Source organism: Naegleria fowleri (genome assembly GCF_008403515.1).
Source record: "Naegleria fowleri strain ATCC 30894 chromosome Unknown tig19, whole genome shotgun sequence".
Taxonomy (NCBI): domain Eukaryota; phylum Heterolobosea; class Eutetramitea; order Acrasida; family Naegleriidae; genus Naegleria; species Naegleria fowleri.
The window spans coordinates 632423-646746 of NW_025407951.1; the positions used below are offsets into that span (position 1 = coordinate 632423).

The following is a 14324-nucleotide window of genomic DNA, read 5'->3' on the forward strand; positions in this document are numbered from 1 at the left end:
AAGCTTTATCACCTAACTGACTAAATTTTAAACATGGTCATTCGAATTTTAAACTTTCACGATTCAAATCGAAATGTCATTTAAAGAAACATGGTTGAAATGACTCAAAGTGTTCATCAAAACTGGAGAATGACTAGAATATTATTCCTGATCAATATTCCAGAATTCCATTATCAAGCATGTCAATTTGGCAGCCTACGAAAACATTGTTTATTCCATCAATGTTGAAAACATCATTATATTTCTGAGGATTGATTGGTTTGGGTGTCATTGGTACTAACTGTAATAGAAGAGGTGTCCAAAGGTTTCAAATTAGAATTCAAGTTCAATAATAAAGTATCACTATTGAGGAACACTCTGTTTTGTGAATTGCTAAGGGTTTCTGCAATTTGTTGAGCTGCTTCAATTCTTCGCAACTCTAAGAAGGCATTGTTATTTCGTGTGGCATCTCCAACCAATCGAATAGCCTCACTTTCTCCTTCAGCTTTCAGAATCATTGACTTTTTCTCCTCTTTTGCTTTTTCTACAATGAATTTGGCTCGTTCAGCCTCTTGTTGTGCAACTTGTTTTCTTTCAACAGCAGCACTATATTCATCACCAAACCTCAAGTGAGTAATTGCAACATCATCGATCACAACGTTAAAATCTCTTGCTCGAGCAACAAGTGAATCTCTAATTCTAGCGCTCACATCAGGACGTTTTGTGAGTAATTCTGCAGCAGTAAATTGAGCAACAACACTTTTCAAAACTTCATTCACAATACTCGGTAAAACTCTATCCGCATAATTCAATCCCAAATTTCTATAAATTTCATCCAATCGAGTTACATCAGGCTTGTACAAGACACGAACACTCAAGTTTACAACTTGTAAATCTTTAGAGCCGGTATTTGATGAAATTACTTTTGGTGTTGCTCTTTGGTCATAAATAATTGGTCTTTCAATTCCGGGGATCAACAAGTGATACCCTTCTCCAAAGACTTTATCACCAACACCAGTGAATCGATTGAATTTGATGGCCTTGAAACCTCCTTCGACGACATAGATGGAATTGTAGAGAGCAAAACCACCCAATCCAAACATGGCAAGGGCAGCTGTGGCCAATCCTAAACCTTTTCCACCTCCGCTTCTGTAAGAGGAACCACCACGTCCCGAACCCAACATACCAGCAATTTGCTTGGCGAGTTTCTGTGGATCAAAGTCTTGCATGATGATGAATGTGAGTATTTTTTTCGGAAATTAAATTGTTTTATTTTGATTGAACGGAGCCAAGCCTACGAGGATAAGAGATGGCAGATGTTGTTGTCATTGACTCTCTGCGAAAATGTTGATTCAAATAATTATTTCATTGAATAAAAGCGTTTCTGATGTTAAGACCACGTGATAAAATATTAGAATCACCTATTTTAAAGTTTATATAAGCAGGGGTTCCCGAGCGGTCAAAGGGGGTAGACTCAAGTTCTACTGCGCAAGCTTCGTGGGTTCAAATCCCACCTCCTGCAATATTTCTTTTTTGGAAAATAAAAATTTATCATTATTTCACCTCATTTCCTTTTTTGAATTTCTGCAACAATTTAATAACATTGAAATTTTGAATTTTTTTCACCTCCTGCAAATGAATTTTTCACATCACTGAGGATCTTATTTGATCACCAAATCATGGAAACGTCTTTTCTTCGAAGATATCAAACAGCCACCGTGATAGCTTCGGAGACCATTCCATCCTTTCTCTCAACCAACCTTGAGTCACAATATGGGAGGTATTTTCACCAATGTCTCTTATGGTCATTCGGTTTCCTCTGCTTTTAAAGATGCTCATCATGATGATGAAACTGCAACAACTAAACTTCTTAATCGTGCTCTTGCAACAAGTCCATCAGTTGCCAGCAACAACAACAACAAGTCAACACTCACCACCAAAAAGAACCACCCCTACATCAAAGAATCATTCATCTTTTAAATCAATTTACCCAAGAGCTTTCATGTTGGGCTATGAAGGGACACTTATTGAGGGAAAATTTCTTCCCACCTAAGGTTGCAAAATGTATCCTCCAAAAACTCATACAGCCATTGTGAGAGAGAGCACTGCAGAGATGGAAAAGTGTATGCAGTGGCTCAATGTACTCAAGCTCTTTGTTGGTAAGAAAAGAGCTTGCGACATTGAAACTCTCCAAAATGAAACAGGATAGTCGTGACATGTTATTTTCTTATACCCAAAATCGAAGTGTGTGGCCTTATCAACAATTCGGTCAATAATTTGAAAGACCAGTGAGGGTAGAGAAAAGGATAAACAGAGGCCAAAAGAAGAGGGGTCTGAGCGAGGGAGCTTTTTGAAATGCCACCGCGTGGGATCAGGCTCCTGATTCTGCCGGGCCCTCGATTTAGGAAGCTGAAAGTTTTGAAGTTCAGTAATATTGTTCCATAACCTCAATATTATTTTTTTCATACTTCTATTTCGATTCATCATTTCGGTATCAGATACCACATTTCTTATTGGAGGAAGATATTTGATAGTTGGTCTATTATTCAATTTGAGATAAAGAGAGTCTTTTAATGTCAAAGCTGATACTCTTTCTTCTTTCATTTCTTCAAAACTTAAACAAGAATCTGATACAAAGACTTTTTGAATATCAATCACAGATGATTTTTTGGATGGAACAGTGATGTTTGTTTTTTCTGGGCCTATTAATTTAGCGGGAAATGTTTTAGAAATATCATCTTCTGATACATTAATGACATGTCTAGATCATTCTATCCCTTTTGTGTTGAGTATAGAAAAGACAGCAACACTCAGTTCAATTTTCTTGTATTTATCGTTAATGAGCTCTTTTGCTTGACATAAATAAAAGTTATACTCTTCAAATTCATTCAATTGTCTTTTCAACTGTTGACTTGGACCTTCCTTAAACAGAAACAGAGGTTAAACAGAGAGTTTGAGAAATAATCTTTAACTTCGCAAGGATCTTCTGTGGGTGTTTGATAGCTTCGGAGAGAAGTCGTTTCCATGAGGTTGGTGATGAAACACCCACAACAGCCACTTTTGAATTTCTTCCGCCTACTCTGGATGCTTAATATATTTAGAAAAGAAATAGACAAAGTTGTTGAATTTTTCTTGACAAGCATTCAATGTGTGGACTGAAAAGTTTAAGCCGGTGTTACCACAGAAAAAATCATGATCGCTTTATCTAATTTGTACATGAAATTTATTATTTATAAACTTCTTCTTGATCAATGAAACCAAATGAAATCTAGCTCTCAAATTGTTCTGGAGGGTAAGCTTCCTCTTGATCAATACCAATTGTTGTGTTCCGGTTTGCCATGCAATGATTCACATGGACAAGCATGCGAGATTGGTTTTAAGTAAACCGGAGCATGAACAGGACCATAGTGTATTCATTGACACTTGTAGCAACGCTCTCCCGATTCTCGGATTTTAAAATCTCTGTTGCAGATCTACTCCATCCTTACCCACATGATGAATATGAGCACACACTTGGCACCAAATTTGCGTACCATCTCGACATGGATTTGAACCCATTGATTCATTGAACTAGACTCTTCTATAACCCCTCTCTTCTCTCTGAGACCACGGCATGCAACAAATCATGACATGCTTTACATAAAATTGCGAGTGGTTCCTTCAATTTGAACCATGTGGGATCTTTCTGGTTCATGTAGGCCTTGACAAATATTTGGTGGGAGGGAATGTTCTCACAGTCTTGTCATGACATTTGGACCTATCAAAATCATTTGGACCAACTCAAAACTTTTGGACATTCAATAGACGAAGGTGAAATAATGAATTTTTTTTTATTTTCCAAAAAAGGAAATAATGCAGGAGGTGGGATTTGAACCCACGAAGCTTGCGCAGTAGAACTTGAGTCTACCCCCTTTGACCGCTCGGGAACCCCTGCTTATGATGTTTTAAAAACATGCGCTTGTTATAACACATGCGTTCTGTCATGTATCCCGATATTTATTTGGCCTTATTGGCAAAACAGAAATGGCGAAATAGATTGTAATTAAAAATGTCTAGACAACAAGAACATCATCTTCGCATCGATACCTCTGACTCCAAAACAAACGAAGCTACCGCATTAGAATCACCGGTTCCTCTTTCTCCAATATCATCACCAAGACAAGCACCTTCTCCCCTTCTTCTCTCACAAGCCTCCTACTTTATACACTCGCTCCATGAATCTCACGCCAAACTATCGGGTCATTCCGTGCTCCTCTCTCAACAAGAAATTCAACGCTTTGTTTTACAATTTTTATCTGATTTTGATGAGAAACGAAAATTGAAATTGGGTACTTCAACGACCATTTCCGATAAAGAACAGGAACTTCTCATCCAAGTGTTTAACAAAAAATTGGCAAACATGTACAAGGAAGAAGGAAATTTATATTTGAAAAAAAAGAGATATGCTACCTCTGTTGATTTATACATTGCTTCGTGTTTAATTGCTCCAGATCAGCCCATTTATTACAGTAATTTAGCTGCTGCCTTATATTTTTGTAAGCGATTTCAAGAAAGTGAGCGTGCGTGTGAAATTGCAATCATGTTAGATCCACAATATGGAAAAGCCTATTCACGATTGGCCAAAGTGAAAGAAACTTTGAACAAATTTGATGAGGCCATTAAAAATTATGAGAGAGCTATTGAATTGGAAACATCACAAACAGTGAGAGAGTCCATCATTCAACAAAGAAACGAGTTGCTTTCGAAAATTAAAAAGTAATTTGTTAGGCCTTTAACAAACAATAAAATTTTTTAATTATTTAATAGAAACTAAATTTAACTTCTATTAACTTAATTTTTTTAATTAAAAAGTAATTCGTGTGAATAAGAAGAGGCCTAACAAATATCATTTGCCACAACACATTAAAAAACCTGAAAAGCCAATTTATCCATTATCTCAATAGTTTTGAAATATAATGGTCTAATAAATAATCTTCATTGAAAAAAATCAAAGTAATAATTGGAATAACATTTGAAATGACCAAATTATTTAGGGAAGGACAAGACAGGACAAACAATTAATACTTGTAAAAACCTCTACCAGTCTTCTTACCAAGCCATCCAGCTTCTACCATCTTGACCAACAATGGAGATGGTCTGTATTTGCTGTCAGCAAATTCTGTGTAGAGCACTCTCATGATTGCCAAACAGGTATCTAAACCGATAAAATCAGCCAATGTTAATGGACCCATTGGAACATTGGTACCCAATTTCATGGTCTTGTCGATATCTTCAACAGTTGCAATTCCTTCATGCAAAACATTGACAGCTTCGTTAATATATGGCATCAAAATACGATTAGCAATAAATCCTGGGGAATCCTTGATAGAAAGAGTACAAGTCTTGTGCATGGCATGAGCCAACTGAGTAGTTCTTTCATAGGTCTCGTCTGATGTTTGAAGTCCTCTAATAATTTCAACAAGTGTCATAACAGGTACTGGATTCATAAAGTGCATTCCAATCACTGTGGATGGATCCAATGTTTGAGAAGCAATCTTTGTGATTGAAATTGAGGATGTATTGGTGGCAAGAATTGTTTTGCTTGTTTCGGCACTGTTATTGGAATGAACCATTTGAGATAAATCTTTGAACAAGCCTAATTTCAATTCTGTTTGTTCAGTAGCAGCTTCCACAATAAACTCACATCCCAAAGCTAATTTACTCAAATCAGTTCCTGATGAGAAGGAGAGTCTTTCAGAAAGAATAACTTGTCTCTCTTCAGCAGTCAATGTTCCTTTTTGAACATACTTGTCCAACAAGGTCTGGATCAACTTTTTGCACTTTTCAATGGATTGAGCTGAAACATCGTGAACACGAACGGAAGGGATTTTGGCATTCATGGCCGCAACCAAGGCAATACCTCCTCCCTATCAGGGATCAGTTTTAATTTTCATCCATTCAATCCATTCATTGTGGAATATAAACGACAGTTTGGTTTCGGGGGTTATCCAGTGGATCATTATTATTGATGTTGTCAAGAAAATATTATTATTATTCAGATGATGATGATAAAAACGATGAAAGAGTTGAACCTACCATCTGTCCGGCACCAACAACTCCAAAAGTCTTTGGGAGTGGATGATGAGGTTGATGATGACTGCTATAGTTACGAGCTTGTTGTTGAGCCGTGATGCCCAAGTGAGAGCTCATCCACACACTGTGGAGAGGAGAGACAGAGCTTCTCTGAGCACAACGACGGAGCATCTCTTATGTGGGTGTACGTTTGGGTTAGTATTTTTTTGTAAAGCTTAGTTCTTCTTCTTCATGACTATTGACTCATCGACTTTGCTCACCCACCAATAGATTGTCCCAAAGAAAGAAAAAGACAATGTCGAACGTTGCAAGAGGTGAATCTGAACTCAATGATGATTTAAAAATTGTTGTTTAAATATTATTATTTTTCAAACTCTGTCAAAACTAGTTTCTTAAAACTTTCACCTTCCAATAGCCCTGAGATATCCTTATGTTTCTTTGAAAGGGCAATGATTTTGTTGGCCATCTCCAATCTCTTTTCGAGCAAGAGCTGTTGAGTTTTGTGTGAATTCTCTGTCACATTCTTGGCATTTTCCTTGATCATAATTTGTTCTTGTGCAATTTCATCAATGAAGAGTTCCATCAACTCTGAATTTTCCAACACTTCTCGAACTGCTTGCTTGAACGAGTGGGGTGAAAAGTTCTCATGATGACCTAGAGTCCACCGTGGGTAATTATTTGCTTCGAGGACTTTTGAGTTCTTGTTGTTGTCAAGCTTAGACGATACTTCTGGCAGCAGAGGAGCTGCATCTCTATTCAAGTCAAGCAATGGAAGAAAATTACCAAGAAGAGTATCTTCATTTTGAACTGCTGCTGGTGTTTGTTCTTGCTGTAAATAAACAAGAGATTCTAATGCCTTTACGAGATCTCGTCTCTCATTTCGAATAAGCTTAAATCGATGACAAAGATTCTTCAAAATTTTCAAGTCATCACTAAAATTAATTCTGACAGTGGAATTTTCCAAAGTTTTTGCATGATATTCCACAAAATAGTTAAATCTTAGAGAAATAGCCATTAAAATACCCTTGGTTGCAACAATTGGCAAGTATGGAAAACAAGTGTGAGTCAAAGCGAGTTCCATGATATCAGAGCACACTCTCATAATTTCTGATAAATTTCTAACTTTTGAATTGACAAGAATTTCCAAATAAATCTGCCGACCATACAAATGAGCCATTAAGAATAAAATAGTATTTCTTTTTGTCACGGTGTTCGTGAAGATGCTATCAAAGCATTTCATTCCAACATGAATGGCCTGAATAAGTTTTTGAGAGACCTCTTCACTAATGTCTGTACATGAAGTAGCTGCTTGTCCAAACAATTTTGACTTGGAAAATTTGATTTTTCTATTTGAAAGAGCTTCGAATTCGTCAAATATAAATGTTGTCGGCCGTTCTTCTTCGTAGAAGAAAATGTCAGCATATCGTAATTGAGTTTCTAGAAGCATAGCTGTTACAAAGTGTTGAGAGGGAAAATGAGTGACAAAGTTGAGATCAGAAGAACTGTTCTGATTTGGCTGACGGGAGTTATGTGAAAATTCAGTGCAATTGTTGTCTAAGCAATTTTGCATGGACCATTCCTGTTGTTGATCATGTTCTGTATTTGATGCCAAATTTAAAATATGAGGTTGTAATTTATCTCTGACATGCATCATCAGTGTTCTTGCTTTGTTCTTTTCTCCCTCACCTAGCAAATAGTCAGCCATAAATTTTGTTGCAATAATCAAGTTCATTGAATCCATATTGTCACTATATTTTGATATTAATTGATTTCCAAGCTGAAATAAATGTTGTGGAAGTAAACAGTCTTGTTCCGTACTGTCGAGCGTGTCGTAAAAACGCCCTGCTTGTTGTAAACTGACTGCTTGCAACAAATACAACACAGCTAGATCTTTTTCAAGCTCGTTTTGGTTGTATAAGGGTTGTTGAGGATGAGTGTAAGTTGAAATGCCATTATTACCATCACTTGTTAATTGATTGTCAATAATAAACTCCAATTTCGTTCTTTCTATCAGTGGAAGGTCCAAGCAGGTAAACTTGAAATATATATCAAGGGTTTGAGTGGCTGAAAATCGATAATTAATGGCATGCTGAATTTGTGATTGATTAGGATCTGCGTACAGTAAGTGGGGTCTTTTTGGATGGAAATTCGTGTGATGGACTTCTCTATTGGATGATGGAACATGATATGTTGTTTGTTGTGAGTAAGGATGATATTGATACCAATAATGACGATTCCGACTCGTACCACCATGCTGATTTTCCGAAATAGAGAATATCACTTCTTTTGTGAGATTTTGTTTAAAGTTCCTTGAGTTGATGATCGGTTGCTGATGTTGTTGAATGATTTGTTTGTTGTTGGTTCGTCTTTGTTCTGCGGGTGATGAAACATACGTGCATGTATAGCCTCTCTTCAGACAGTGTGAGCATGATGGAAGTAATTTATCACATTTTCGGTGTAAATTTCTGCATGACGAACAGGGTTTTGATGCTGTCAAGGGATGAGGAGGAGGAGCACAGATGGTCTCTGCCACCATTTTTTCAAATAATTATTTATTTTTACTTTTTGAAATTTTTTTAAATTTAAATTTTTTATTTTCGTAATTCTTTGATGGGAACGCCCTTTCTCGCTTAAGGACATTTGACAAAACCACGTTGTGATGGAGGTTGAAAAAAATCGAGTCATCTGTAAAGGGTTATCTGGTCGTCAACACCATTTGACGAACACCTATTCAAAAACAGATCCTTTCGAGAGAGAAACCTCCAATTGGCTCAGCAACATTCGCGTGTTGTTGGTTGACCTTGCTGACCAATCAACAAGTGTGAATTTGGATCCAATCTTACTCTCCAATCTATTTTAGCTTCATAACCCAACGAACACTCCGTTTTCATCATCATGAAATTCAAGTGGTCTTCATGTCTGGGTGATCATAACAATCCTTCTTCACATACTTCCTCGAGTACTCATCAACGCATTCTCTCATATCCTCCAACGAATGGAGCTTCTAATGGTGTTGATCATCATCATGTCGCGACAACCACCACCACAGCCAACACCACCAGCTCTTCTCATCGAGACCCTTCCATTAGTAGCTCCACTCCTCTTCTTCAATCATCATCTTCTTCTTCATCATCTCATCATCACAAACGATCCAAAACAACGTCATCCTCCTCTCGAGCTCCACTTTCTAATCCTCCTCATAAATCTATTTTCGGCTCCTCTCGAAAGAAGAAGAACAACTCCAGCAACAAGAGTACACCCACCTCTGGTAACAGTTTCTCACTCATCGGTACCAATAACAAACACTACATTTACAAGCCTTTGAAAAAGTTGAGTGATACGAGTCATCATGATGGTCTGATAGCCTCCAATAGTAGTGATGTTTGGCAAATTGAATTGATTGAACCGAGTGAGCTTCGTGGAATTTATGCTCTCAAGAGAATTAAATTGGTGGATGATGATGATGGTGGTGCCAATAACGGTGATGGTGGTGGTGGTGGTGGTGAGGATGATAATTGTTGTTGTTCTTGTTACGGATCTAATTTGTTGTTGATGAGGTCCATCAAGCAAAATCAAAACAACAAGGTTCATCATAGGAAAAGTGGAGAGAGTAGCGTTTCTTCCTCATCATCCTCATGTTCCTCCTCCTCATCGTCCTCAACAACAATCACCACTACCACTACCACCAACAGGACTGGAAACCTTCATGAAGCGACTCGTCCTCCTTCAACAACAGCTGTCGTGAGTAGTAGTAGTAGTAGCAGAAGTACTACGAGTTTCAACGATCATCATGATGATCAAGGACATACAGATGATCATATGACCACTTCTCCTCTCCAATCATCTCCTTCCACTTCTACCACAATGAATGAATTTCAATCATCATCATCATCACCTCCTACTTCCTCGACCGATCCATCCTCCTCTTCCTCATCCTCCTCCTCCTCAACAACAACAACAACAAATTCTCTCAAACACTCTCATCAAAACACCAACATTACATTAATGGATTTACAACATTTAAATATCGTTCAATATTACGATACATTTATTTCTCAAAACATTGCAGGCAAATTTTTGAATATCTTGCAAGAATTTTGTACCACTTCGTTACAGAAATTGTTTGATTTGAAACAGGACATTCCAATGAATTATCAAATTCAATGGACACTTCATATAGCACAAGCATTGAAATATATTCATGATGAGTGTCACATTATACACAGAGATGTGAAACCTGATAATATATTGCTGAAAAAAGTTGTGTTAAATAATAATAATATGAATGCTAGTGGTAGTGGAAATACACAATCACCTTCTCATTCAAGTCCTCAAGCATCCTCCATGAATAATAAGGAAGGGTCAACTTCACCTTCTTTACAACAACAATCTAAATTAATCATCAAATTGGCTGATTTCGATTATGCCAAACAAGTCGATGTGAGCAATGCAAAAACATTTTGTGGCTCTCAAGAATACATTGCACCTGAAATATTCAAGTATGGATATTACAATCATCACGTTGTACAACAGAAAAAGAAGTTACACAATCATGTAACATCATCATCAACAATGAAACAATCAACAAATGGAGGATCATTTTCCAACAACAAAAACACTACTTCTAGTGTTAACACAACTACTAGCTCTATAACAAACAATCCTTCTACTACCTCAAATTATTTTTATTACACAAATAAGGTCGATATATGGTCCTATGGCGTGGTTGTGTATCAATTATTGGTGCCACCTTTAAAATTAAATCATTTACCAAAATTTAGAGATGAATTGGCTAAGAATCCAAATTATGTCAAAAACTTACTGAAGGATTATTTATTCGAAGATCATGATCCCATTACTGTCATTCAGGGCTCAACAAGTGGAGCCACATCTGACATCAACAACACTCTGGATCCTTCTTCCCAACAGAATTATCCGGAAAATATTATCATTAATTCATCTCTAACCAATCAACAATTGTATCAGCAATGTATGGCTCAGATTGTGACTGATTGTTTGCAATTGGATCCCAATCAAAGACCAGATGCCAAAGATATTGTGAGAAGAATTGAAATTATTTATTACCATACTTTTAATAAGGGACTCAGTTCAATGCAGAAATAATTCACAACTACTTCCTTGATAAAATTGGTCATCATAAAATTGGAGCTTTGTTTGATGTGGTTTATTGTGAAATATTGTGAACTCTTTGTGTTTTTTCTGCATAACATCATCAAAGATCATTACACTTCCTGATACAAAGTTGATGGAATCGTCACCTCATATTTCTGACAAAAGTCCCTCACAAACGGATTCAATTCGAGCTGGAATAAACTGGAATATCGAGAGGGCATGTTAGATGGAAGGTTTCCAGTCTGAATGAATTCTCTCACATTTTCTAAAATTCCCCTGTCAAATAGATTCAGTTGATACGTTCGAGGATTGAAAGCTTTTGCAAAGAATTTAAAAAGCATGATGAGATAGGGATTTGTTGTGTGGCGTTCCACTTTCAACATTAAATAATTCAAATATTGTTTCGTTTGAATAATATAAACATGCTTATCAGGTCTCATCATCTCGAACGCCGTATTGTTAAATAAAATCAAGAAAATTTGTTGCGTCCACAATATGAATGAGAAGATTAAAAATAAGGCAAAGTAAGAGGTTGGAATCAAAATGTGAATCTTCTCTCTCAAAAATATCGAAATTAATGTTAGAAATCCTTCATCCTCTTCATCAGTGACGTTTCTTGCACTTCCTACATCCCTATTGAATGTCATCATGACACTCAATCCATAATAACAAAAAATTAATGTTGACACCATGACACATGTCACAAATTTCATGAACATGAAATGATTTCGTTCTCCAATGGAATTTAACATATAGGCACAATAATGATCAAAACGACAAATAATTTGTTCGCTCATTCTGTCATAACGAGATCTCACTGGTTTTCTTATCAATAATTCTTTACAGAAATAGGAAGAGGTGAGAAATGGAACATTGTGATGACCTTCATCGTTCGAATAGTTATTACTTAAAAGCACATGTAGGTCATGTTTCGATTGTTCAAGCACATGATAACCATCTCTACTGAAAAAGATAGAATCAATGGCACTTGGAGAGTTTTTTCCATTGTAAGTTGGTTGATAATATCCTGGATTGGCCTTAAATGTCAACTGATACCACAAATAAGTGGAATATGCTATAAAAGATAAAAATATGATCATCCTTACAAATGGAATCATAACTGGTTGTTGCTGACTCTCCAATTTAGGATAAATAGAACATAAAAACGCCAAGCAATAATAGAATAAGGAACCCAAAAAAATTCCAACATAAAAAACATCCTTTTTCTGGTGTGAATGATGATGTTGTTGTTTTTCTGATGATGACACGATGGGTGTTGAACCCTTCACAACATCCAAAAGATTCTTTTTTGTGTGGTGTGTGAAAAATATATAACCCATTCCAAGGATTAAACTCGTGACAAAGATCCACAATGGAGAAAACACATTAAGGATCACAAATACTAAGGGAAATGTCCCAATAGTCAGAAATAGTCGTTTTCTAGCTTTTCTCATCACACTATTGTTACTATATTTGGAATTATTGAGCAGTAATGTCAAAATGGAGAGATTGATCGTTGAATCTGTTCTTGAAGAGCTGAATGGACTTAATAACTCGTTGGCTTGCAAAGTAAGTAATCGTTCAGGATTATGAAAGCATCGAGACATGTCATGTCTTGTTGGAATAATCGTTGAGGAATTTTTGTGAGTAATCAAAGCATCATGATCAGTACTACTAGATTCCTGTGAAGAGAGGTTCATGTCGAAGAGGAGTGATGGTTCATGTGAATGCTGTTCGGTATTGTGACTTTTGTCTTCAAATGTCTGTGGATGTTGTTGCTGATATTCATCATCCTTGTTTTCTTCATGATAGACTTGTCCATTGTGATATAAATGAAGCAATTCTTCCACCATTTCTTTCATTTTCAATCGATTCCAAAATATAGCAAGATCATCATTGTTGTGATCTTCAAGAAGTGATTGATGTAAATAATCCATCACAGTAGAGCCCATGAGATCCTTCTCATGCATGAGAATATCTGTCACTGAGGAAATATCTGTCAGTAACATGGAGTTTTTAAGTTGTAATAATCTAATCATTCTCTCCGTTTCGAGTAATTCTAATAAAATATATTTCATGATTGTTAAATAACCTTTTCGGGCAACCCAATGAAAAATGGTTCGATGAGAATTATCTTTTGCTGTCAATAATTGAAACATGCATTCATAAAATGTTAAATCCTTAAAAGTTAGATTGGAATTCAATGTCGTGTTAAAGTGATCATGTTGTGATTCACATGAATTCACATAATAAAATTTCAAAAATTGAATCATGTATTTCACCAGATCGAAATGTCCCTGATAACACGCCCAATGCAAAATGGTGTGATTGTCCTTATCTAAAAATTGTGGATTTGAATATAAATTTTTAATCATTGTGTCATTCAATGATGATCGTGTTGTCATCATTTCCGATCGTTGTGGTGGTGACTGCAACAACAAATGATACATTAAATATTGAACGAGACATGTGTGACGATCTTGAATGGCCATGATTAATAGATTATATTTCGAATGGTGCACATGAGTTTTAAATAATTGATTCAACACCAAACACTCGGAATGATGATCACGAGTTTTGTTGCTGATCTCTTCTTTGGAATTTTGTGTAACGATCATTGTCGTCGTCATTGTTGTTGTCATTGTTGTTGTTGAATGGAATGAATCATTCATCTTGTAAACATACTTGTCATACAAATGGACCAATAATTGAACCGTTTTCAAATGTCCTCCTTGAATGGCCCACATGAATGGAGTTTGTAATTCCTCATCTTGTGTCGTGCAAGTCAATTGTTGATAAATTAAAGAATCGGAAAAGGAGAATTGTAGTAAAAGTTCAATCATGTCATTGTATCCGTAATAGCATGCCCAATGAAGTGGCAATGCTCTTCTTGATTCATCTCTCACTAAAAGTAATGATGAATTTGATGATGAATGAAGAAGTTTCAAAAAAAGTGAAGTGTCGTGTGAGTGAATGGCATAAAAGAGAGATCGATGGAGAGCATCTTGAGAGGAGGACTCGGACTCGGATGTGTTGCTTGGATTGTTTTCGATGGATTGGTGTTGAGTGGTTGTTTGTTGCAGCAACATTTGAGGTATTTTTGTTGTGAACGACATTTTGACAAGTGGCATCAACACCCA

At 36.4% G+C, this 14324-nt stretch overlaps 6 protein-coding genes across 6 annotated transcripts; 2 read left to right on the forward strand and 4 right to left on the reverse strand.

Annotated features, from left to right (window-relative positions):
* Positions 1 to 236: 236 nt before the first annotated feature.
* Positions 237 to 1208, reverse strand: FDP41_013658 (uncharacterized protein; the record flags this gene model as incomplete). The annotated part of the gene is made up of 1 exon (XM_044704312.1): positions 237 to 1208. One exon carries the CDS (start codon positions 1206 to 1208, stop codon positions 237 to 239), a length of 972 nt encoding a protein of 323 aa, XP_044565157.1.
* Positions 1209 to 4027: 2819 nt separating this feature from the next.
* On the forward strand, positions 4028 to 4738 carry FDP41_013659 (uncharacterized protein; the record flags this gene model as incomplete). Its single annotated transcript, XM_044704313.1, has 1 exon — positions 4028 to 4738. One exon carries the CDS (start codon positions 4028 to 4030, stop codon positions 4736 to 4738), a length of 711 nt encoding a protein of 236 aa, XP_044565158.1.
* A 298-nt stretch (positions 4739 to 5036) lies between these two features.
* Positions 5037 to 6222, reverse strand: FDP41_013660 (uncharacterized protein; the record flags this gene model as incomplete). The annotated part of the gene is made up of 2 exons (XM_044704315.1): positions 5037 to 5885; positions 6055 to 6222. The coding sequence occupies 2 exons, from the start codon at positions 6220 to 6222 to the stop codon at positions 5037 to 5039; spliced, it is 1017 nt and encodes a 338-aa protein (XP_044565159.1).
* A 190-nt stretch (positions 6223 to 6412) lies between these two features.
* Positions 6413 to 8587, reverse strand: FDP41_013661 (uncharacterized protein; the record flags this gene model as incomplete). Its single annotated transcript, XM_044704316.1, has 1 exon — positions 6413 to 8587. One exon carries the CDS (start codon positions 8585 to 8587, stop codon positions 6413 to 6415), a length of 2175 nt encoding a protein of 724 aa, XP_044565160.1.
* Positions 8588 to 8946: 359 nt separating this feature from the next.
* On the forward strand, positions 8947 to 11175 carry FDP41_013662 (uncharacterized protein; the record flags this gene model as incomplete). The annotated part of the gene is made up of 1 exon (XM_044704317.1): positions 8947 to 11175. The coding sequence occupies one exon, from the start codon at positions 8947 to 8949 to the stop codon at positions 11173 to 11175; it is 2229 nt and encodes a 742-aa protein (XP_044565161.1).
* A 119-nt stretch (positions 11176 to 11294) lies between these two features.
* On the reverse strand, positions 11295 to 14273 carry FDP41_013663 (uncharacterized protein; the record flags this gene model as incomplete). The annotated part of the gene is made up of 1 exon (XM_044704318.1): positions 11295 to 14273. One exon carries the CDS (start codon positions 14271 to 14273, stop codon positions 11295 to 11297), a length of 2979 nt encoding a protein of 992 aa, XP_044565162.1.
* Between the last annotated feature and the right edge of the window lie 51 nt (positions 14274 to 14324).